Below are 24984 nucleotides of genomic sequence, written 5' to 3'. Positions count from 1 at the left end.
CAGCAGAGGGACACAGGCTGCTCTGCAGGACAGATGTCTGTAGGGGGACGGAGGGGCGAGCAGACGGGGGGATGGGGCAGAGAAGGCAACTTGCAATGTTTTGGGAGAGACTGAGGAAGGGGCTAAAGCAGGGCCGAGAGGATGGAGAAGACGGGTAAGTGTGTGAAATGCTTAATTACAGGAGGAACAGGTGGTGTTGATACCCTGTGGGCATCTTTGTGGGACCCATGAGGACCTGGCCAGGATCCTGAGACTTGGCCCACTTAGGTCAAGTGCAAGGCACTGACCATCTATGGGAGGCAGAGTACCAGGCTCTGACCACCCAACTTTGGGGACTTCCTGGGGCTGGGCTGAGGGGCACTCACCTCTGGGGAAGCTCCGGGTGGGGAGGGACCTGGGGAGGGGGCCCAGCCAGCATCGTATGACTCACCCACTTCCACCCAGTCAGCCTAGTGGCATCTCCGCTCCCCTGCTCCAAATTCCAATTTGATGAGGCTGCTGGAGGCTGAGTCAGCTCCGGTCCCGCACGAGAGCAACGTCCCAAAGGGCTCCCTGCCAGTCACCCTGGCCTCGTACCAAGGTCAGGGCCAGGGACGGGGCTGGAGAGTGCGGAGCCAAGCTCCCAGAAGCTATAGCAGCCTCAGCTGAGTGGTGTGGCCCAGTGAGATCATGTGAGTGAACGTGCCTGCTGGGTTGTGAACTGTTAACTGAAGGTGAGGCCAGGGACCACATTCCGCCCAGGGAGGACTCGGGGTGCAAGTCCTAATTCTGCCCAACTCGCTGTGTGACCAAGCAAACTTCCTTCCCCTCTTGCCTCAATTTTCTTGATTGGGCCAAAATCTCCTTCTGTTTGGCTGTGAGAATTAAATAATCCATATGGAAGTGCTTTTCAAACAGTCCAGTGGCCTCTGAGATGGTCAGGGTGGTGGGAGAGGTGAGTATCAATGGGAGGACTTCCAGGGCTACTTAAGGTTGTGCAGGTTGTTTACTGCACAAGGAAATCCAGCCTAGGTAGGTAAAACGCAACCTGTCTCTGCTCACCAGACCATGTGCCCTAGCTTAGAACTGCTATAACCAAGAAGGTACCTTTCTCTAATAGGCACAAATGCACCTTGTGGACTAGTAGTAGCCCCTCAGAATTTGCTGGGCCAAGCCCTTGAATTTATGGGAAATCACTGAGAAACTGATTCTGATTCTTGGGGTGGAGGGGCAACAGGGCTGACTTTCAGAGGCTCTCAGAGAGGGTCCCAGCCTTGGCTGTGAGGTGCATCTTACTACTGGGGGAAGTTGGGGGAGCCCAATCAGGGCAGAGGGGCAGTCCCTCCTGGCCCTGCCTCTCTCCAGCAACCAAAGCAGGTAACCATCAAAAAACATGCAAGACACAGACCCAAGCTGGGTTTTATTGAAATGCCAGGAGCAGGCACATGACAATGCAGCCAAAGAAAGGAGGAAGGTGGGATGGTGGTGCAGGCTATGAGGTGGAAGGGAGGGGCAGGCCCTGTGTCCATGGCCCTGGCAACCTCTCTCTCTGCCAGGGGCTGTGTGAGAACAATTACCCCCACAAAATGGCATGCCCAGGCCTGCAGGGCCTCTGCCGCCTGGACTGCTGAAGGCTCCAAGAAGAGAAACTGGAAAACACTAAGTCTTCTCTCTTGTGAGGGAGGAAGAGAAGGGGAGGATGTGGGAGGAGGGGGAGGTATGGCCAAGGATGAGGGTGGCCCAGGAAGACTCTTCTCCTGGGTGTCTGCACCTAGCCTGTGGTCCTGAATGAGAGGGGAGCAGCAGCCAAGAGGCTGAGGGTCTGGCCCTCAGAGAGCCAGAGCCTCCAGCTGGTAGGGACGTGACTCAGCCCTGAACAGAGGGCAGAAGTTCAAGGGGACAGAAGATGCAGGCAGTTCCCGAGTGACCTAGTCCGCAGAGCTCGGGGGGTGGGGGGCTTGACCTCCTTGGGACAAGGAGTCGGAAGACGAGAGGATCCATCCCTAGAAGGGGGAGCCGAGGGTGGTCTCCTCGACTTGGCCCCACTAGGTCAGTTCCACATTATTGGCACGGTCCAGGACACGGGAGCCACGGGCACTGCCCCCCAGCTGGAAACGGCTCTCATAGAGAGTGGGGCAGAGGTGCCAGCGGTTGGCCCGGTAGATGCCCAGGTAGGTGTAGACATCAGGCTTGTAGGTGAGCAGACACTTAATGCCTGCTGCACGGATGGCTGCATCTGCCTCCAGTACACCCAAGCGGTCCGTGAAGTCATCTGTATAAACGCAGATAACCTGGCGCCCGCCCTCCTTGGCCCGTGGGCTCACCTTGGCCACTTGAAGCCGACCCTCGACCACAGCCCGGGCAATGCCAGCCCAGGCGTGGTCCAGCTTGAAGCCAGGTGTTAGGTGTATCAGCCACTTGCCTGAGAGCACGTGGTGGGTGATGGCCAGCTGGCGCAGGGTACCTGGTGTGATGGGCCGCCCGCTGGTCTGCAGAGCCTCCCAGGCTGCCTGTAGGCCCTGCACATCACCTGAGTTGGGGATGTAGCCCTGCCCATATGCTGCAATCCAGCCCACAGGCTCAGAGTTGGGTGAGCCAGGGTCCCCATAGCGGGTAACTTGGGATGGTGGGTATTTGGCCAACCAGGCATCCAGCTCCGTGGCAGGTGTGGTGCGGGCGTCAAATACTAGCCAGGGGTCCATGTCAGCTGCCATGGCCTCTGCAGCCAGGTGCTCAGCAGTGAAGCCATCTTCACGACCACCTGGAGAGTCTTCGTCCTCCAGCTCCTCACCTGGCTCCATCCTGCTGTGAGGGAACTGAGTTAGGGCAGGTCCAGGATAGATCCAACTGGCTGGGCCTTGGCAAATGCCAGGCACTGAACTAAACAGTGTGGCCTTGGGCAAAACGTAATGTCGCTAGGCCTCAGTTGCCTCATCTCTACAATGGATAACAACTGTTCCTGTCTGGAACAGCTGCAGAAAATTAAATGCTTGAGGTGGAACAAGGGCTACATAAATGTTATCAATTTTATTACCACTCTCCCTGACCTACAGACGAGGAAACTGAAGCTCAGAGAGAAGGGACTGACCCAAGGTCACACCTGTAGTGAGTGACAAGGCCGAAATGTGAGAGCCGCCGGCCTAACTACACCTCCTGGCCCTGCCGGAGACTGGTACGCCGGGATTTAATGGAGTGAGGCAAAGAAACGCACGTTCGCGCAGCATCGAGGCAGGCCCAGTAGAGCCAGGCCTCTGGGCGGGCGTTATCTGGCCCACTTAAAGACGAGGGCATTGAGGCCAGAAAGGGGAGTGACCGATCCGAGGCCAATGGGGCAGTACCGGACTCAAACTCAGGTTTGATAGAGCCTGCGGGAGGGCCAGCCTCCCGCCCAGCCGCGCCCGCCGCCATTAGCGCCCACGGCCCGAGCTGCGTCCCCGCCCCACCCCCTCCCGCCACCCCGGCGTCACCTCCGGCCTTCGCTGCGCTCGGCGCCGGCCCAGCTCCGGGCCCGGCTCCGCTCCTGCCGGGACTCCGCACCGCCACCGCCGCCGCCACTCCCCGCCCCTGCCACGGCTGCCGCTGCCGCCGCCGCCGCCATCTTAGCGCCCCGCCGCCTCAACAACAACTTTATAGACAAGCGCAGCGCAGGGCGGAGCCGATGAAGGGGCGGTGCCGTGGGGGCGGTGCTGACCCCGGGGGCGGGACCATCAAGGAACGCAAGGGTGGGCGGGCCTGCGGGGGGCGGAGCTAACGTTCGGTCTTCTGGCTTTGGGAACGGGCGGGAGTGGCGGTCCTGCACTGGACGTACGCGCACCTCCCGGGAGGCTCTAAGGGGAGGGCGCTCGGGCCCTGCGAGCGGCGTCCTTACCAGCGGCGCTAGGACCCTGTGGGGAGCGGTGGGGGCGGAGCGGGCGGCACCAGGACCCGGGGGAACCGCGGCGGGCGGGCGACGAGCAGGCCCCAGGGCCGGGAGGCTGCGGGCGGCGGCGCTGGGCCCGGCGCGGCGAGAGAGGCCACGAGATGCCGAGCAAGAAGAAGAAGTACAATGCGCGGTTCCCGCCGGTGAGCACGTGGCCGGGCCCGGGAGGAGCGGGCCGGGCTCTCGGCAGGCTCTGGCCCAGGCCCGGCTGACAGGGCGGGCGCAACACGGTGTTCGGGCCCCGGACGCCCCGCCCCCTTCCGTGCCCTCCCAGCGTTGGTGCCCCCCGCCCCCTTTCTCCCGGGATGCTCCCTCTGTCTACCCCGCTCAAGAACCCTTTCCTCGACGGAGGTCCGAGCTCTCTGCCCACTTCCTAGGCACGGATCAAGAAGATCATGCAGACGGATGAAGAGATTGGAAAGGTGGCGGCGGCTGTGCCTGTCATCATCTGTATCCTGTCAGGGGCTGCCCGGTTTAAGGGAGGTGGGGGAGACCAGCAGCCCGGGATCGCCTTGTGTATGGGCTGGGGACACTCCATCCCGGGTTCTCCTTGACGCCTCTCAGCTCGGGCGCTTGAGCTTTTCCTGGAGTCACTGTTGAAGAAGGCCTGTCAAGTGACCCAGTCCCGAAACGCCAAGACCATGACCACATCTCACCTGTGAGTGGCTCTGATCTGGGAGGGCCCGCTTGGGGTCCTCCTCCAAGAGTTCACACGCTTAGGGGAGACTGTCCTGATAGTGAGGGAGGTGGGAGATCATCAAGGCTTCAAAGACTGGTGGGTTTGAACTTGGGAGGAGGGGTTGGGTGTTCTAGCAAAGGGGACTGGTTGGGATGGAAATTTTCTAGGCTCCATTCTCCTGGCAACCAGAGAGCGCCTTGCTGTCCTTTACTGAGGGCCCAGACATCTGTGCCCACCTGAGTACCATCCTCTCCCCACCTCTTTTAGGAAACAGTGCATTGAGCTGGAGCAGCAGTTTGACTTCTTGAAGGATCTGGTGGCATCCGTGCCTGACATGCAGGGGGACGGGGAAGACAACCACATGGATGGGGACAAGGGTGCCCGCAGGTGGGGAGCCAGGGTCCAGTGTCCAGGTGGAGAAGGCCAAGGCCCCTGGGGTTGGGGGTGGCTGGGGTGTGGTGAAGGACAGTGGAGACCTCTGGACAGATGGAATGTACCTTCCTGAAGGGGCCGGAAGCCAGGCGGCAGCAGCCGGAAAAATGGTGGGATGGGAAGCAAAGGCAAGGACAAGAAGCTGTCGGGGACAGACTCGGAGCAGGAGGTAAGTGAGGATCCAGCCCTCTGTCCTGCCCTGCAGGGTGAAGAGGGCAGTCTTGCATCAGGCAAGGCTGAGCTGTTTGGAGGCCTGGTCCTGTCCTCACCTGTAACCTTTTTGTACTGGTTTCTCTGTAAATTGGGGCCATGAAGGTCCATCTTCTGTCCCTGCACTCTAGTGCTGGGTCCATGTCTTTCTGGTCATCTCCGATCCCTGCCTTGTTCCCAGGATGAGTCTGAGGATACAGATACTGATGGGGAAGAGGAGACACCACAGGCCCCACCCCAGGCCAGTCATGCCCCGGCCCACTTTCAGAGGTAGGCAGCTCAGTGGCGCCCGGAGGGGGCCAGACAACTTCCCAAGGCTGACTTGTCCCTCCTGGCCTCCTTGGCCACTTGGTTCTGTTGGTTGTGGCAGATTTGCGGGCTGGGAGAGGGGAAACTGAGGAGGGCTTAAAGGCTGGAGACTGCTCTCAGAAGGCCCCATCCCCTGGGCAGGGCTGTGTGACCTGCTCTGGGCTTAGCTCCCTCTTGGTACAGAGGGTGGTGGGTTCCAGGGCTGCCCGTGTGTGGAACTGGGTGGGGCTCAGTGGGCAGGAATGGGCACCAGAGAGTGGCTTGATCTTTTCCTTTTTTCCACCCTGCAGCCCCCCGACACCGTTCATGCCCTTCACCTCAACTCTGCCTCTGCCCCCAGCACCCCCAGGCCCCTCAGCACCTGACGCAGAGGATGAAGAGGATTATGACTCCTAGCGCCCTCTGCCCCCCAGGCCATACCCCCTTTTAGTTGGTTTTAGTTGTTCTGGGGGGAAGAGGGAAGATAAAGTTGTTCTTAAATTTATTAAAAAAATAATAATAACAAAAGGAAATACCAGTACCTATCGCAGCCTCTGTCCAGGGCTTTGTGGCCTCCTTCTCATCCATCTGCCTCCTTCCCAACACTGGGCTGGGGCCAGGAGCACCAGTGGGCTGGGCAGTAGCTGAGTGGAGGGAGGGGTTGGAGGCCATGTTTCTGCCAGGGCAGGACCAGGGGTGCTAATAGAAGGAAGGTAGGCAGAGTGGTGGGGGGGTCTGAGCCAGTATGTGCTGGTTATACTGGGAAACAACTTGTCTCATTGTGTTATGTGACCCTAGGTAGGTTCCTATCCTTCTCTGAGTGGCTTCTTTCCCTCTCTCTGACGGAGACCATTCTGCCCACTGTGGGCTGCTGCACAGGGACAGGTGGGGCAGGTGATGGGAACAGGTCTTGAAAACTAGAGCTCAGGCAAGTTGCCTAGAAGGGCATGTGGGAAGGGGCAGTGACAGCAGAGGTAGGTGAGGTTGTGGAGGGCCTTGAAGGTAGCTTGTGTCCAGGCAGTGACCCAGAGCAGACCCTGGAGCTACAACGTGCACAAGGCAGACGTGTGTCTTCAGGGAGCAGCAGCTTGGTGATGTGGGCGGGAGGGGGCGGCCTGGAGGTCTGGGTTGACCGTAGACTCAAGCACTGATGACTGACTGGATGTGGGGCTGAGAGGGAGGGGATCCTCAGGGACTCTCAGGTTTCTCTGGGATGGAGTGGGGGTTCTTTTCAGCACTGGAAACGTAGGAGGAAGAGCAGGATTAGGAAGATCCCGGGTTTGGCTGTGACGAATTTGGAGTGCCTGTGAGGCCACTGAGGGCGGGTGTGGGCTGCGCACTTACTTGGATGCAGGGAGATAAGACAGGTGTATGACCTTGGGAGTAGGGGAGAGAGGGGGATCTGAGCAGACCACCAAAGGAGACTGAAGGGCAGCCAGCCCCAGGGCCCCCCAGGAGCCAATGTGGTGCCCACCAGGGGGCATCTGGGAGAGGGGGAGGTCAGCTGTCCGGTGCCTCAGTGGCTTGGTGGTCATTGGCGAGGCAGGGGGAGCTGGAGGTGAGAAACTCGGAGCTGAGCAACACTGAGGACTATGAAGTGGAGGTGAGAGAGGGCAGTGGCTGAGTGAGGACGGAGGAATGGGTGCTGGCTTTGATTTTTAAGATGGCAGAAATGCAAGCTTGTAGCAAGGGAGGGAACTGATGGAGTGAGGCAGGTTGCCTGAGGCCCACCCCAACCGAAGGTGGGAAAGGGCTGTGAGTGGGTTTTGGCAGGTGATTGAGATATTTGGTTTTTATCTGACAGTGTCTGACTTCTCTGGGAAGGAGGAGGCAGGGTGGCAGGCCTGGATGGGTCGGGGCAGCTGGAGCCTGGGGGCACATGGGTTCTGCCTGCTTCTCATCTGCACCCGCTCTGGGTATGAGAAAAGAAAGCCTCTGCTTTCTTTTAGGGAACCATCTCTACTCAGCCTGGGGTGTGTGCAGCTGACCGCACTCCCCAGGGTTGAGGGGAGGGAACTACCAGCCTGGCCAGTCAGACACACTCTGGTCACAGTGCATGTGGAGGCGGGGTCGTGACCCCCAGTGGGCCAACACACCTGAGCCCTGGGGCTTTAGGTGGTACCTTTGGGAAAGGGTTTTGACAAGATGTTGGGCTTCCCCGTGGCGCTGGCAGCAGCAGGTAACTCTCTCAGGAGTCCAGGTTGAGGATGACAGTGGCCACACTGGGGCAGCAGGGCTGGTGGAATGCAGGCTGGTGGCTGCTAGAAGCTGCTTCCCACCCCACGGGGTGATCCTGCTGAGAACAGAGCCAGCACAGCAGAGCCAGGAGGCTCAGAGGCCCAGACTTATGACATCTGAATACCTGAACCCTGAAGCCTGTGTACCTTGGACTTCTTAGTCACGTGAGCCAATAAAAAAAATTTTCCCCCTCCAAGCCAGTTGGGTTTCTGTCACTTGTGACAGAGAGCCCTGGCTGGCAAGGACCGTGAATGGGAGGTGGTCCCTGGCGGCCCTGGACAGGGAGCGGTTTTCTCCAGCAGCAGGTTGGGCACAGTCCCAAGGAAGGTGGGCACGTGGGGTCCGCAGAGCTGAAGGCTTGCTGAGCGGCGTGAGGAGTCAGGCTGGGAGAGGAGGTGCCCCTGGGAGCCTGTTGCTGGGATCTGTCCAAAAGGTGAGATTCTGCACCGAGAGGGTTCAGAGTGACAAGCCTGGGTGACAATTGGGAAAGGTGAGGAGGCAGGGTCCAGGGAGCAGCCTTCTTTCGTCCAGGAGGTGCAGCAGGGAGTGAGGTTCTCAGGAGCCACTGGCCTGGGCCTCTCCATTCTCAGCCTGTTGGCTCAGCCTTGGCCGAGTGCTTATGAGTGGAACCTCCAGAAGCAGGCCCTGGATTTAGATCCTGGCTTCTCCACCTATTAGCATTGAACAAGTTCTCTGTCTTCTCTCATTTCTCTCATCTGTAAAATGGGGCTAGTCATTATCTGTTATATATAGTATACATACTAGTTACAGCTGTTAGGTAGGGCAGAGGGCTAATGTAACAAACTCAAAACATAGGTTCAAATACAATGGAAATTTATTTCTCGTCCACATGAGGTTCATAGTGGGATTTATCTGATCAGTAGACAGTGCTTCTCCAAGAGGGACTTCAGGGCCCAGGCTCCTTCATCATCCATTCGTGGCTTTCAAGGTCATTGTGGAAGGGGACGTCTCAGAGCCCAGGGAGGTTTTTTTGGGCCAAGACTGGAAGTGGCCCCATTGCCTCTGTTTACATCCCTTTGGACCTGTCACAGGGCCCCACCCAAGGGAGGCTGGGAAACGTGGTCTGGCCAGTTTCTGCTGCAGAACCTTACAGGCCATGGAGAAGGGCCTGACCCAGCCTTTGACAAGTGTTAGGAATGCACCCTTCTGAGTCAGAGGGCAGGAGGTCCAGGGAGATAGTGCTCCTGGTTGGGTCTGGCCTGAGTCGAGGAAGGTGGGTCTGCCCTGCACTGTGGTTACCACTGGGCGTTGGGAGGGGGCAGCCTGTCAGTACCCCAGCTGCAGAGCTTTGGGGGCCAGATGATTTTCATTTTTTATTCTCTACCCATTGGGGAGCCTCGAGATCCAAAGTGGTAAGCTTGTCTGCAGGACATGAAGAGGACCAAGTTCCCTCTCTTAAAAAAATTTGGGCATGGCGGTGGGAGAATGGCACCTGTGGCTCAGGTGCTCCACTGGGGCATGGTCCCTCCTGTCTTTGGACAGAGTGTTTGGTGAGAATGGCGGGTCGCTCTGGACTCTCTTGAGGGGCTCCTTGTAATTGGGGAGCGGGGCAGGACCCGTGTGACCCCCACCTCCCATTACCAGAGCTATCTTTACTCTGAAATCACCTCCTTCCTATTTTGTGTGCATGTGTGTGTTCAAATGTCAGTTTTAGAAATGGAGTAAGAGCTAAGGTGTCTGTACCCACCCCAGGAATCAAAAAGCTACAAAGAGAAAGTAAAAAAAGAAAGAAAAAACAAAAAGAAAAAAATGTAGAAACAAAAAAAGAAAGTTACAAAGGAAAACACAAGCTCCCACATTGACACCCATCAGATGGGCAAGAATAGAAAGTTAGATAAAACTGATGGCTGGCAGGGAGATGGGCGCACAGAAGTCTGGTGCTTCTGGTGGGAGCGTAAACTAGTGGGCATGTTTGAAAGGGCAATTTGGCAGCTAAGTGCCCCCTGGCAGTCCCACTCCTGGGTAAAACCTCTCACAAATAGCCATGTCCTAGGTATGGCTTGAAGTGGCAAAGAGTTGGAGGTTGCCAAGTTCTCTGTGACTAGGGCACAGCATGGCAGATAACAATGTGGGCAAAGCTTAAACTCATTGTGTCACGTGAAAAACAGAAAAATGCAGAGCCAGATCTATAGCACAGCAGTATTTATGGAAAGTAAAAACACAGACAAGCACAGCAATCCTGTATATTTCTGCCACTTACTCTGCAACCTTGGGTAATTGAATTAAGCTCTCTGCTTCAGTTTCCTCCTCTGTAAAGTGGGGACAGTAATAGAATCTCCTTCAGGGACATGATGATTAAATGAGATATGACACATAAAATACTTAGCACAGTGCCTGGCACATTGTAAGCACCCAATAAATGGTACCTCCTGTAACTGACGTGTATGGAAATAAACGCATGGAAAGCAGAGTGGAAGGACATTCTATAGACATAAGAGTGGGCGCTGTGGGGAGCAGGGATGGGATTGGGGATGGGCTGAAGGGGAGAGCTCATTTTAAAGGGAGACTTTTTAGGACCCTGGTGCCCATCCTTTTTAGGATGCCTGGAGTGCCCCAAACCAAAGAGATGGACTGCTAAGTCTATGCACCCAGGTTTAAAGCAAAACCAAAAAATATTGTCAGTTGTCTTTGAAATGGGCTAAACGGATTGAGCCTTCTAGATAGTGTCCTATAAGTACAGGTAAACAGTGGCCCTGCAGCGTCCTTGTCCACTCAACACATATTTCCTGAGCACCTCCTCTGCCAGGCACTCTTCTGGGCTCTGGGGAGGAGCGCGCAAAGGATGACCTGCCCCTGTGGGGCTTCCATTCTATCTGGGGAGCAGGTAACAGGCAGATGATAAACAAATGAGCAATCCCCCAATGCCAGGGTGTAAGAGCTATAAAGGAAAAGAAAGCAAGGTTGGGGAGAGGGACGGGGCAACAGTGTCCTGGAGGTTCTGGGAACTTGGAGGAGGCCAGTGTGTAGAAGCAGCAGCCAGTGGGTGGGTTGGGGGGGGGACCTGGCCATTTCAGCCCCGCCCCGCACTTGTTCCTGTGAGGGGCAGGGGTGCTGCCCTTGTTTCCAGCCACAGAGTCTCTTCCACCCCTGCCAGGGTTGGTTTCACTTTCCCCTTCCACTAGGTTCTTTGAGTTTTGTTTCTGCCCTGTGGGTTCCCTGCCCCCGCCCACCACCTTTGTCTGGGACGCCTGTCCGTTTTGGGTAGGGGGACTGATGATGAGGTCGGGGCCTGGGCCTCCATTCCTCCTCCAGAGGCCCCACTTTATCACTTACCTGGTCCCATCTCCCTGCGGGATCCTCCTCCCTATCACACTGGAGGGAGTAGTGCACCCCGGGAAGGGTTTGGGCCCAGGGCATCCTCCTCGTGTGTATTTTGGTTCTCGCATCACTCCTTGTCAGCCTCGTGGCTTTGAATGGATAACCTGAGCTCTCCATGCCTCAGTTTCCTTATTATAAAATGGGCATCGTAACAGGATTGTTGTTTACAGAGATATTTACAGAAATCTGATTTCACACCAGGCTGGCCTTAGGCTGTGAACAAACCCAGTTCCTGGCCCCATGTATCTGACCTTTGATGAGGGCAGAGGTCTCACCTCTGACCGAGGATTGGAATCACTGGTGAGCTTTGAAGGTGAACGATGCCCAGAGCCCATCTCCAGAGATTCTGATTTAACTAGATGGGAGGTCAGGGCACCCATGTACATTAAAGGCTCCCCAGGTGGTTCTAACCAGGATTAAGAACCACTAGACTAATATTAAGTTGTAAAACCACTTGGAGCAGTGCCTTGCTCCTAAGCCTTCAGTAAATGATGCTGTTCTGTCTCCCAGGCCACAGTCATCTCTTACCTGAATTATCCCAACAGACTCCTATTGGCTGCGCTGCCTCCGGGTCCCCAGTGCTGAGTTTTTGTCTGTCGTGGGGGCAGGTCCATCTCTGTGAACTCTGACTTAACCAGATTTAATCTTGTGACTGCTCCTGCCTCCTTGAGATTGAATGCGCACACACACACACACACACACACACACACACACACACACACACACACACACACACACACACACACACACACACACACACACACACAGATCTGACTCAGTGCCTTTGCCCACACAGGCCTTCCCACTCTGCATAGTTTGCCCACACAGGCCTTCCCAGTCTGCATAGTCCCAAATACTACACAGTCTTTAAAGCTGAGCTCAAATGTCACTTCCTCCAGGAGGGCTGGCTGAAAGTGGCCTCTTTTTCCTTTTGCTCTTGGGTTAGTGTTAACATGATCTATCTTTTCCATCCTTTTACATTTAAACTTATCTATGTTTTCACATTTAGAGTGGGTTTTTTTGTAGGCAGAATATGACTGGGTCTTGCTTTTTCTAATGCAATCTTATCATTTCTTCCTTTTAATTGGAATGTTTATATTTATTTTTTTACTGGAGTTACTGGGGATTGAGTCCACGACCTTGTGCGTACTAAGCGCACACTCTACCACTGAGCTATACCCTCCCCCTTCTTTTTTTTATTATTGTGGCAAAATACATGTAAAATTTACCATTTTAACCAGTTTTAAGTGAACAGTTAGGGCATGAATTGCTTTTACACTGTTGTGCAACCATGACTTCTCCATGTCCAGAATTTTTTTTCATCATCTCAACCTGAAACTCCGTTCCCATTGAATGCTAACTCCCCATTCCCCTCTTCCCACAGCCCCTGGGAACCACCATTCTATTTTCTGTTTCTGTGTCTTTGACCATTCTAGGCATCTCATACAAGAGGAATTGTACAGTATTTATCCTTATGTGTTTGGCTTATTTCACTTAGCATAATGTCTTCAAGGTTCATTGGTGTTGTAGCCTGTGACAGAATTTCCTTTTTAAGGTTGAATAATACTCCATTAATGTATATACCACACTTATCTATTCATCTATCCATGGATATATGGGTTGTTTCCGCCTTTTGACTGCTGTGAATAATGCTGCTATGAACATGGGTGTACAAATGTCTATTCCAGTCCCTGCTTTTAATTATTTGGGGTATATATGCAGAAGTGGAATTGCTGGATTACATGGAAATTCTGTGTGTGTGTGTGTTTGAGGAACCACTCCACTGTCTTTCACAGCAGCTGCATCATTTTACATTCCCACAATTGATGCACAAGGGTGCCAATTTCTCCAAATCCTCACTGACACTTGTTATCTTTTGGTTTTGTTTTTTGCATTTCCTGATTGCTAAGGATACTGAGGACTTTTTCATGTGCTTATTGACTATTGGTATATGTATATTCTTTGGAGAAATGTCAATTCAAATCCTTTTTCCATTTTTAAATTGGCTTATTTGGTTTTTTATTGTTGAACTGTAAGACTTCTTTAGATATTTTGGCTACAAGTCCTGTATCAGATGCATGATTTGCAAATGTTTTCTCCCATTTTGTGAATTGTCTTTTCACTCTTTATGGTGTCCTTTGAAACACAAAAGTTTTAAATTTTGATGAAATCTAATTAATTTTTTTCTTTTGTTACTTGTGCTTTTGGTATCATATCTAATAAATCATTGCCTAATCCAAGGTCATTCCTGTGGGTTTTTATTTTCTAAGAGTTTTAGCTCTTACATTGAAATTTGATTCATTTTGAGTTAATTTTTGTATGCGGTGGGAAATAAGGGTCCAACTTCTTTCTTTTGCGTATGGAAACCCAGTTGTTTCAGCATCGTTTGTTGAAAAGACTCTTCCCACTGAGTGGTCTTGGCACCCTTGTCTAAAATCAATTGACCATAAATGTAAGGGCTCCTATTTCTGGATTCTCAATTCTAGTCCATTGATCTCTATGTCTATCCTAATGCTAGTACCACAGTCTTGATTATATGGTAGCTCTGTACTAAGTTTTAAAATTAGAAAATGTAACTTGTCTATCTTTGTTCTTCTTTTTCAAGATTCTTTGGCTGTTCTGGGTCCCTTGACTTTCTCCGTAAATTTTAGGATCAGCTTGTCAACTTCAGCAAAAGGCAGCTGAGATTTTGATAGGATTGAGATAAATCAGATCTTTTCTCCTGGTTATTAACCAGATTTTCCTCCTTCTTTGTATGTATATTAATTTTTTATTAGATGCCAAACATTGTGAATTTTATGTTACTGGTCTGGATTTTATTGAATTCCTTTAAAGAGTGTTGGACTTTTCCTGGCAATTTGGTTGTGGATTAGTTTGATAATTTCAAGATTTGTTACAAGCTCTTTTATGGTGGGTCTAGAATAGCCTTCAGTAAGGGCTGATTTAAGCCCTCTTCTTAGGCATGGAACCCCTTTTGGTTTCTCTACTGAATTTTCTGTGTATTCTAATGAGATTTCTCTACTCTGACTAGACAGAATCTTCTTATCAAGATTTCTAGTCCTGTGTGAGCTTTGGGAATTATTGGTCTTACATCTCTTGAATGATGTTCTGGTCCAGCCTTGTGGAGTTTCACCCTATGTCAGGCACAGATTGGTGTTCCTCTTACAGCTTATGGGGACCCCTATGCAGCATTTGGGGTTCCTTCTGTATATTGGTTCCTACTCTTATTCTACCCCACAAATTCTAGCTGCCCTTTGCCTCTCCAGGCTCTGGTTTCTGTCTCCTTAACTCCATGAGACTGGTGAACCTCCCTGCACTGCAGTAGGGCAGGTGCCTCTAGGCAGATGGCAGATGTAGATGACCCCAGCGATGGTAGGGCTCACATCATCTGCTTCCCTTTTCTCAGAGACTTCAGTCTTGTGCCACCAATTTTATAACATCTGAAAGTATTTATTTCTTATACTTTGCCCAGGTTCTTAGTTGTTTATGTCAAAAGGATCATTTCAGTCCACCTTACTTGCTCATGGCCAGAATCAGAAGTCTTTCTCTGTCCTCTGAACTCCCCAAAACTTTGCCTGTCCCTCTTCCAAAGTTCTGCCCATGCTCTGATCTGGATTGTAATCGTGTGTGCATGTTTTACCTCCCCCACTGGACTGTGACCATCTCAAGGGCAGGGGGTTATCTTATTTGTAGCTGCATCTACAGGGTGTCTCACAGTGCCTGGCACATTGTGGGCATGTGGCAGGCATGTTTTGGTCAGCCCTGCCCCTCTTCCTTCAAGACATCTGAGATCACATCCCCATCCTTTTTCAAACTGATTTAATTAATTAAAAATTTCTCCTTTTAAAAATTGAAGTATGGTTGACTTACAATATTATATTAGTTTTAAGTGTGCGACATAGTGATTTGATATTTTTATAGATTACACACCATATGAAGCTATTATGATATTATTGACTATATTCCCTGTGCTGTATGTTACATCCCTGTGACTTATTTATTTTATAACTGGCAGTTTGTACCTCTTAATCCCCTTCACCTATTTTGCCCATCTCACCCCCCAACCCCACCGGCAACCACGAGTTTGTTCTCTGTATCTGTGAATCTGTTTCTGTTTTGTTAGATTTGTTTGTTTGGTTTTGTAGATTTCACACATAAGTGAAAACATACAGTCTTTGTCTGACTTATTTCACTGAGCGTAATGCCCTCCAGGTCCATCCGTGTTGTCACAAATGGCAAGATTTCATTTTTTTATGACTAATAAGGTATTATACATATGTGTATGTGTATACACATCAAACATCTTTTTTTTTTTTTTTACATACTGAAGTATAGTCAGTTACAATGTGTCAGTTTCTGGTGTGCATCTCACACCTTTATCCATTCATGTGTCAATGGGCACTAGGTTGCTTCCTTATCTTGCTATTATAAATAATGTTGCAATGAACATAGTGGTGCATATATCTTTTTGAATTACTGTTTTCATTTTCTTTGGATAAATACCCAGGAGTGGAATTGTTGGATCATATGGTAATTCTAGTTTTAATTTTTTGAAGAACCTCCGTACTATTTTCTGTCCTTAGAGAACTGTTCCTTCCACTCCATCCAGGAGGTACCATCAGGACTGCTGATCAAAGTCCCCTCCCCACCAGGTCCCTGTGATTGGTCCAGGAATGGCCATGAGACTCGAGGCAGGACATGTCAGAATCCTTCCCTGGGTTTTTGCTACCTGGATGTGTAGGAAGTATCCTCTCTCTACTCTGGTGACAAAGGTCCAAGGACAACAAACTGATGTGGCCTGCAGCCAACATTCCCATGGAAGAGAATGAAGCCAACAGAGAGAGAGAAATGATGAAATGAGGAAGAGAGTAGGACACACACACACACACAGGGACTCAAGTCCCTTGATCCTGGCAAAATTGAGGTCAGACCCTTTTTATGATTTAGTAAAACAAGTCAATTACTTATTTTATCCTTTTTGGCTTAATTTAGTTCTGTCAAACCAAAGGGACCTAACTGGTGCAAGGCATCTCCATATATCTGCTGAATGATGGGATTAATTCTCATACCTATCTCATTCCCAATGCACATGAGGTAGCTTCCAATAAGAACAAGGAAGATAACATTTTTAAATAGAAATGGAGACTCAAGAATGTGAAAATATAATTTAAAAGAGAACATGAAGAGCAGGAACAAGAGCATAAAGATATAAATATGCAGGTCTATTATTAAATAAAGCCTGTAAAGTGTTCTGTTAATTGAATATCAAATTTGGCTCTGAGCTTCCTGGCAGCCAAAGCAAAAAGGGAGCTGTAGTAACTTCACCTTTTTTTTTCTCCAGCGATAACAGAGCCTACAAGTTCCTCAGGGGAAAGAAAATTTTTGCTAGACTTTAGCCCCAAAGGAAAAGTTTCAGATGGGGCTCTGTCAAACTTAGTTGTCAGCCTTGCCTTGACTGAGAGGCTTTTGTCAAACTGGTCACTCCCTCCTCTTTGTGGGGGTGGGTAATTAGGTTTATTTATTTATTTATTTTTAGAAGAGGTACTGGGGATCGAACCCAGGACCTCATGAATGCTAAGCATGTGCTCTACCACTTGAGCTATTCCCTCCCAACTCCCTCTTCTTTGAAACACTTTCTTCACTTGGCTTGGAGCCCTCACTCTCTGGGCTCACGTCCTCCCCTCTGGCCTTTCTTGTCTGGTATCCGTGGCTGGGTCTCCCTGTCCTCCCCTGACCTCTAAATGGTGGCAGGCCCAGGCGCAGTCTCAAAACCTCTCCTTTTCTTCCCCCTCTCTGCCTCCCTGGCCCAAGTCCTCCAGTCCCTCTCCTGGACAACAGACCCTCTTTCCACCTTGGCCCTCAAGTATAATCTCTACACCGCAGCCAGAGGGATCTTTTAAAAACATAAATCAGCTCACACACACCCCCTCTCAAAATCCTCTACTGTAATGGCAACTTTGACCAAACAAGATGCATGGGATGTAATAAGAGATCATTTTTGTCTCCCAATGTCTGTCTAAAACTCATAAGGAAACTTCTCTCTGCCCCCAAATGAAGTCGTGACTTTCTGTCTATGCCACAATTCCTCACAGTGCCAGCCAGTTCTCTGTGAGGCTCCACAGCCTTTCTGGAAGTCTCCTGTACCGTTGAACCACTGGGCTGCCATGACTTCGGGGAGTCCATCTCAAGCTCTCCAGGCGGCCTCCTTGAAGCACTTCTCCCCAGATTTGGGGTTAGAAGGCAGCCCCTCCAGCCCTAGCCCCTGAAGGGAGTGTTGGGACTCTGAATCAAATTCAACACAAAATTCCCCTTTCAGAATCCACCCTCCAACCCTTTATACTCTTGAGGTGGACCAGGGGTTTCAACAAGAGCAAAACGGGTTCTTCTAATATCCTCTCACAGTTCCCATCATGCTCAGGACAAATCCCGAGTCCCTCCCATGGCCACCAGGTCCCAGAGAAGTTTAAAATGTCAAAATATCAAAGAATATTATAAATAATTGTATGTTAGTAAAAATAAAAACAATCAAAGTGAACACCTTTCCAGAAAAAATATGAAATGTCAAAATTGGCACTAAAGTATCATAAATTTAAGTAGATCAATAACCAGTAAGGAAAATGATAACCTAAGACTCTAATGCAGAAGAACCCTGACGGAGAGCTTTTATAGGGCAGTTCCACCAGACTTTCAAGGAAAAGATGGTCCTTATACCAGTTATTCCAGAACAGGGAATGAAAAAAGGCTGCCCATTTCCTCATGTGACTCCCAAACCAGATAAGGACACTATCAGAAAAGGAAAGTATAGAGCATTTCACTCTGAACACAGATGTGAAACTATGATCTAATACAATAAAATAAATGGGTAGGGGAAGGACCTCGTAGGATGTCCAAAACACAAACTCTAATTCAAAACATTTATGGATCTGACTACACCAAAATTAAGGATTTTTGTTCCACAAAGGGCCTCCGAAATAATGTTGACAGACAGCTGGTTGCCATCTAGTAGATAAACAGCTCTTGCAAGTCAAGAAGGAAAAGCCAAGAAGCACAACAGAGAAATGGCAATGAACAGAAAGCAGCAGCTCATGGAAGGATTGATCCAAATGGCAAAAAAAAATAATGAAAATGTGGTCAAAGAAGCCATCAGCACAATTCAATTAAAATTACAGTGAGATATTGGGAATCCAAATCTGCACTCAAGACGGATGCCCTTTGAGATCACTGTGGATATTTGGGAGTACCTTCTTCTTGGTTCTGAAGCAGGAGGTGTATTTTTTCTATATGATTTCTCAGCTTCATCCAGCATTGAGAGGGCTTCCCTCCAACAGTGTGTCATGTCATCTCCCCCATGAGCGACACATGTCAGCTCCCCGAGGGCAAGGATTTGTGTCTGTCCTGTTGACGGCTGCTGCTCCTGCATCTAGATCAGGGCCAAGCACACGCCGGGGGCTCAGCACAGGTTCATTGAACGAATGGATGTTACAACCACGTTCCTCCACGTTGGTTTACATCTGGTGTAGGAAGTGGGGTCAAGCCATCCCAAGTCATAGCTTTCAGCCCCAAAAGGCCAGGAAATGTTCTAATGACATGGCAGCATACAGAGAAATAAGGTTTTTCTAGTCTGGAGAACTTCAGGATTATTCAAGTTCAAATCCAGACTGTGAACAAAGTGAAGTCACTAAGGATCATCTTTCAAGTAGATAATTAGAATGTGTTTCTTTCTCCCCTTGGAGGAAGCAGACACTCATTCTGAGAAAAAAGGAAAAGGGGAGAGAAATGAGAGGTGAAAGAGGGGGAAAAAGAGAGGAAGACAAGAAGGGGAAGAGACAGATAAGAGAGGAGAACATGTGACTTGATGGACAAATGCAATCTAAGAATAAAAAGTTTAAAACTTCCAGAAAAAAGAATTACAGTGAGATACCATTTTATAACCATCAGGTGACTAAAAATTCATGAGGTGAATGATACAGACGTCTGTTGAGGGTGTGGGCAGACAGAACTCTTCGTCACTGTGGCAGGCATAAGTGGTAGAGCCTCTTTCTCAAGCAATTTGAAAAGACATACACATTTGTTCCAAGACCCTGCACTCTCCATCCTTGATAAATAAGCCCAAGAAATTCTTATCCAGATGAACAAAGAGACACATACAAGGGCATTGACTGCAGCGTCCTCTGTGGAAATAGAAGTTGGGGGCAACCTGGCATCCAACCTCGGGAGAATGGATTAGTAAAAGTGTAATAGAGGCAAATTATGGAACGCTAGGCAGCAGTCAGAAGCAACAGATAGCTTCTAAATACATAGCATTCAGACAGAAGAGTAAAGAACTGAAATGATACTGACAGCAGAATACCAGTCCTATATACTAAAGCCACAAATGCTTCAACATGATTAGATATTCCACAGATTCATTCATATTTAAGTAGGATGGGAATGGAGGTCAAAGATAAAGGAGGAAAAAAATTAACCAAAACAAGAGGGTGGCCTTGTATCCACTGATGATTTTTGTACACTGTGAAACAAGGAATCCAATCAACTCCCTGGGCCCAAACACCAGAAAAGAAATGTGCAAAGGACGTGAACAGGCAATTCACAGAGGAGGCACAAATGGCCCAGAAAGATAGGAAAATATACTAATCTCACAAATAATGAAGGGAATGCCAGTTATAACAACAAGGGCATATTTTTTCACCTATCAGGTTAACAAAGACTTTTAAAAATTGTAATACGCTTTGCTGGTGAGGGTGTAAAAAACACTGTTGATTGAAATCTATATTGACTGAGCCTTGCGGGGGAGTGATTGGGCATTATCAAAATGCAAAAGGCTTAGAGCCAGCAAGTTTGCTTATAGGAACTTATCTTGCAGAAATACCTGACATGCAAAGGCACATTTCCAAGGATGTCACTGCTGCAGTGTCCCAGGGAAGCTAGCAGAAGCTGTGTGCACGTTGGACAGGAGGAGATGGGTTTGTAGGTCATGTCAGTCATACTGTGACACCCGGTGAAGATGGTGAAGGCTGACGTGGCTCTGCATGTACCGACAGGGAAAGATAAGCATAACATACTATTAATTAAAAAATCTCATTTTTATTGAGAAATTACACAAAATCACAAGATAGTAAATGGGGAGGGTACAACTCAGTGTTAGAGGGTGTGCTTAGCATGCATGAGGTCCTGGGTTCAATCCCCAGTACCTCCATTAAAAAAGAAAGAAAGAAAGAAACCTAGTTACCTGCCGTGGACCAAAAAAATAAATCATAAGATACTAAAATTGTCCACTGTTTCAGGTCTCAGTTTTTGCATTGAAGGCCAAGTATAAATCATTAGTTCAAGGGCTCCCATGTTCCTAAGCAGGTGTCAGACCCCCTTGCAGGCAGAACAGGAGGGAGACTGAGACAGGGTGCTGTCAACCCCAGCACCTGCCACCAGGAGGGCGTGAAAGAGCGTGGGTAGAGGGACAAGGGAGAGGAGCGTGTGACAGTGGCTGGGCTTTCCTGTCTGCTCAGACTTTGAGAGGGGCTCAGAGTAGAACTTTGTTCCTGGAAATTTGGAAGGACCCAAGGGCTAGAGTCAGACTGCGCCCAGGGAAATGGAAAGGTGACAGGCCTGGACAGCCATTGCCCTCCGGGTGACAGAGCCAGGTGAGGGGGCGGCATTGGGAGTAGGCTGCACGTGATCAAGGGTGAGGCAAGCCCCCAACTTCAAGGGTCAGAAGGCCTGAGGGCGGGGGGCCAGTCCAGGGCCAGCTTGACAGGAAGTTTTTCCAAGCAAGCTCCTGGGGGCAGGGAGAGGAATAGTGCAGAGAAAGGTGTTCTGGGTGCAGGGCAGCGCCCAGTGCCAGGAGCTGCAGCTGAAGTTGGAAGCCATCAGATCCACCCCAGGAGAGGCTTTTCCCATCGCTGTCAAGGGAGCTTGGATTGAAAGTTCCTGGAGGGGTCTCTGAGGCACCCATAAAGTGCCCCAGTGAGAAAGTCTCAGCATAGGTCCTGCCAGGCCCTAGGTCCCTTCCTGTCCCTATGCTCCTCCTCCCTTTCTGAGCCCCTCTCAGCGGAGATTTATTTTATACCCATGCATGTGTTTCTGTTTTTCAAAAGATGCTAGTGGACATGCCCATCAGTCATTGAAAGACTGTTGAGTTCACATCACTTTACTAACATGCTGTTACCAAGCTGGGCAGGGCTGCAGGGAAGGTGAAGAGCTTGGTTTTGGACACGTTACATTTGAGATTCCTATGAGAGAGACATCCAGGTGGAGCTGTGGAGCAGATCACTGGAGTTTGGGAGAGAGGAATCAAGTTCCAAGTTTGAGAGAGATGTCTGGGCTCCTGGTAAATTTGAGACTCATCTGTGAATAGACAGTATTTAAAACATGAGCATGGATGAGACCACCAAGAGAGTGTGGACAAAGAGTACTGCATGCTGAGTCTTCTCCTGGAAGGGGAGGAGGAGCCAGCAAAGATGGGGAAGGAGTGGCCAGAGCAGGAGGATCCACTACACCCTGAGGCAGCAACGGGGCAGCCATTGGGCATCTGGGTGGGAGCAAGTTTAGGGGGCGGTGGGGTAACAGGCCGACAGAGCGGGTTAAAGAGAGAACAGGGTGGGGAAATTGACATTGGCAAATAAAGCCAACTCTTTCAGGAGGTTTTGCAGCAAAGGGCAACAGAGAAATGGGGCGGTATTGGGGAAGGAGAAGTGGCGTCAGGAGAGAAATAAAGGCACATTTGTGCTGTTGGAAATGATTCTAAAGAGAGTGGAAATTTGCTGAGGAGAGAGGAAGTTGATTGCTGGAGCCATGGCCTTGAGCAGGCTATAAACAAACGAATATTGGTGAAGTGTTGATAAGTGGAATAGAGCAGGGGCATGCTGCTGCTTAGATAGCCTTGTCAGGTGACATTTTAGCAAAAACCTGAAGGAAGTGAGAGAGTGAGTCCTTTGGATTCTGGGGGGAGAGCATTTCAGGAAGCAGAAACAGCAAGTGCAAGGGCCCTGAGGTGGGACTGACTGGGAAGCTGAAGGTGCAATGTGGCTGTATCAGAGTGAATGAAGGGGGCAGTGGTGGGACCTGTGGGTAGATGGGGCAGATGGATCACGCAGGACCTAGTAGGCCAGGGTAAGGATTTCAGCTTTTACTCTTCAAGAGATGGAGTCTGCTAGATGGTTTTCAAGAGGCATGACAGGCTCTGGTCGTAAGAGGATCACTCTGACTGCTGAGTAGAGGATAGAATCGGGGCAGGAGCAGAAGATGGGTGCAGGGGTTCTGCAGAGACCCAGATGAGAGGCGATAGTGGTTTGGGGGAGCCTGTTAATGGTGGGGGAGGGAAGAGGTGGCTGGATTCTGCACGAAAGCGGCACCAGCAGGGTTTGCAAGTGCACGGGGTGTGGAGTATGAGAGAGATGGGGGTTCAGGATTTTGGTCTGAGCAGCGGTAAGGATGGATATGGCCTTGACTTTGACAGGACAGACAGCGAGTCTGATTTTCTACATGTCAGATTAATTGAGATGCTTACTCATCATCCATGTGAAAATGTTGATGAGCCATTGGCTGTGAGTCTGGACTTAGTGGGAGAGGTCAGGGTTGAGATATGTAAACTTGGGCAGAGCTGGAAGGTGACAGATGGCCTTTAAGTCTGCCCAACTGGATGAGCTCACTGGAAGAGTGAGTGTGACTGGAGAAGAGAAGGTCTGTACGCACCTCATGAAAATATTGACCTAAGAACCCAGAATTGCCCTCTGCTGAGAAAGAAAGCAGCCCAGAGTTTGTCCAGGAAATCAACTGGGTTGGGGTCTGGAGGGGACTTGCTGTCTGAAACTAGCACAGACTACACACGTGCCCTCCACCTGGGGCCTCCTGGGTGACATTCAGCAGAGGAGGTGGATGGGTGGGGATGGCAGCCGACCAGAAAGAATGGAGTTGACCTATTTCCAGTGGCAAAAGATCTTCACCTGGGGTATTTAGGCTGTTACACTGACTGCTCACGGCGGAGATGCTAGTGGGATGGAGTCTGTGAGCAGACGAGGGTCCACAGAAACAGAGTGCTGAGAAAAACGTGCCCCTAGGGCATCTCCTGGGATTTACTTCCAAGACTGGTCTCATTGGGGCTGCACTGTTGGCTAATTAATAACAACTCATACAGCCGTTGTGGAAATGTGCCGGGTATGTGTGTAGTAACTGATCTAATCCTTACCCTAGGAGGTATACCCTATTATAACCCTCCCCACATTGCCCATGAGGAAACAGAGGCACCAAGCAGGTACGTGACAAGTGGGGGAGCTGGGATTCGAACCCCAGAGCTTCCTCTGGGCTCTTAACCATCGTGCTCTGCTGCCTCCCAGTGACGGTCTGTTATCATTAGCAGTTTTAACAAACATTTACCAAGTTGTGTTACCTTTGTGATTTCATTTAATCTTTGTGACAAACCTCTGGGATGAGACTGTGATTCCAGTCTTGGGAAGTGACTTGCCCAATATCAAAGAGCTGGTGACAGGCCACGCCAGGCTACTTCCTCTCCAGGGCCTCCGCTCAGCACCATGTCCCTGTATGTTGGTCGGAGTGGTCAGCTCCAGGCATCCCATGCGGATTTATGAGGTCAAGGCTTTTTGGCAATGCTTAGAGGTTTGAGATAAGATTTGAATACTCTGACTTCCTCCAGAACCTCCTCCAGGCTTTGGTTTGCCTGCTGTCTTGCTCCTGGGCATAGTGTTCAACTTCTTGGCCCTTCCTGCTGTGTCTAGGTCTGGGAGTGTAAGTGGTTTGAACAAGATCTTGTGAGAGTTCAGTTTGAACCCTCCTTGGCCACAGAAGAGACTGAGGGGTGTCCAGGAGGCAGGTGGAGGGAGAGGGAAGCCTCAGGCACCACCTGGCAATCTTCATAGAATGTGAAGGCCCTTTGAGATGGAGAGTCCTGAGATCCCTTTGACAGATGGAGAAACACAGGCCAAGTGAGGGCAGAGGGCAGAGGTCAGCAGGAGTCCCATGAGTCAGGATCAGAGGCAGGACTTGGCCCTGGGTCTCTGCACTCCCAGGCCTGGACTGTTCCTCTGCATCCTGCTGAACTCCCCCCACCCCCAACCCAAGAAAGTTGGCCTCAGCTAATCTTCCTGGCCTGCTTTTTGCTGGAGCCCTTGAGACTGGCTGAGGACTGGTTGCCATAGAGATGGTGGGGTGGGCAGTTCCAAGGCTGGCAGATGGGGGTGGAGTATGGGGCAGGACACCAATATGCTGAACACCCGCCAACCGCTGGTCAGGACCACATCGGGGAGACCAGGGGAAGACACACGGCTCCAGGCTCCAGGGACGGCCGTAGGTCTGCTCAAGCTTCTGTCAAGCATCCAGCAAGCTGAGCAGGTGAGGGAGGTTCTGGGGGTGGGAGGAGGACACTGCCAACTGCCCAGAGGCAGGCTGGCTCTCTGGGGTAGGGGAGGCCAGGGCTGAGAGAAGCCCTTGAGAAGCCATGAGACTGGAGCTGAGGCCCAGATGAGCGACAGGGAGGCCTGAGATGGGCAGGGACTATAGGGAGGCCTAAAGGATAGAGGATAAAGATGCCCCGGGATGTCCCAGGCTTTTAATGGAGCAATTTTGGAAACACTGCAGGAGGATCATGGTTTCAAGAAAAATAATGAGTTTTTCCCACCTTGGCTTAGCAAGTCCAGGGCCCTATGGGGCATTCAAAGGAGCTATCCAGGGCCCAAAAGCAGTACAGTGCAATGGTGACAAATCTGTGCTCTTGGGACAGACTCAACGCGTTCAGGTCCTGGCTCCACTTACTGGCTGTATGACCTTAGTCAAGTGATTTCACCTCTCTGAGCCCCAGTTTTCTCATCCGCCTGTTGGAGGTGATAGCGAGTAACTAGCTCATAGGGTCCCTGGGGAGGTGAAATGAGTTAACCCAGGAGGTGCTCAGTAA

The 24984-nt window shown here is 50.5% G+C and overlaps 3 protein-coding genes across 8 annotated transcripts in view; 2 read left to right on the top strand and 1 right to left on the bottom strand.

Annotated features, from left to right (window-relative positions):
• Window positions 1–1373: 1373 nt before the first annotated feature.
• Window positions 1374–3585, bottom strand: C10H11orf68 (chromosome 10 C11orf68 homolog). Of its 2 annotated transcripts, none has more exons than XM_074371717.1 (2): window positions 3447–3585; window positions 1374–2784 (listed from the first exon to the last, which is right to left on the bottom strand). In XM_074371717.1, exons 1-2 carry the CDS (start codon window positions 3575–3577, stop codon window positions 2025–2027), a joined length of 891 nt encoding a protein of 296 aa, XP_074227818.1. In that variant the 5' UTR covers window positions 3578–3585; the 3' UTR covers window positions 1374–2024. The 2 variants fall into 2 exon arrangements, with proteins under 2 accessions (XP_074227818.1, XP_074227819.1); XM_074371718.1 differs by having other exon boundaries at window positions 1374–2781.
• A 276-nt stretch (window positions 3586–3861) lies between these two features.
• Window positions 3862–6040, top strand: DRAP1 (DR1 associated protein 1). 2 transcript variants are annotated; one of them, XM_074371721.1, is made up of 7 exons: window positions 3868–4041; window positions 4276–4348; window positions 4463–4556; window positions 4845–4964; window positions 5085–5178; window positions 5401–5489; window positions 5819–6040. In XM_074371721.1, exons 1-7 carry the CDS (start codon window positions 4000–4002, stop codon window positions 5922–5924), a joined length of 618 nt encoding a protein of 205 aa, XP_074227822.1. In that variant the 5' UTR covers window positions 3868–3999; the 3' UTR covers window positions 5925–6040. The 2 variants fall into 2 exon arrangements, with proteins under 2 accessions (XP_074227823.1, XP_074227822.1); XM_074371722.1 differs by lacking the exon at window positions 5085–5178 and having other exon boundaries at window positions 3862–4041.
• A 145-nt stretch (window positions 6041–6185) lies between these two features.
• TSGA10IP (testis specific 10 interacting protein) overlaps window positions 6186–24984 on the top strand; it is a 27127-nt gene continuing 8328 nt past the window's right edge. For all 4 annotated transcript variants that reach the window (XM_045518224.2, XM_045518225.2, XM_074371708.1 and 1 more), the window contains exon 1: window positions 6186–24425. In XM_045518224.2, the coding sequence (XP_045374180.2) occupies window positions 24279–24425 (147 nt within the window). In that variant the 5' untranslated portion in view covers window positions 6186–24278. The remainder of the gene's footprint in view (window positions 24426–24984) is intronic.

The sequence above is a fragment of the Camelus bactrianus genome, chromosome 10 (assembly GCF_048773025.1).
Source record: "Camelus bactrianus isolate YW-2024 breed Bactrian camel chromosome 10, ASM4877302v1, whole genome shotgun sequence".
NCBI lineage: Eukaryota > Metazoa > Chordata > Mammalia > Artiodactyla > Camelidae > Camelus > Camelus bactrianus.
Note: the sequence above shows the minus strand (reverse complement) of the source record. Positions and strands in the feature narration are given on the sequence as shown.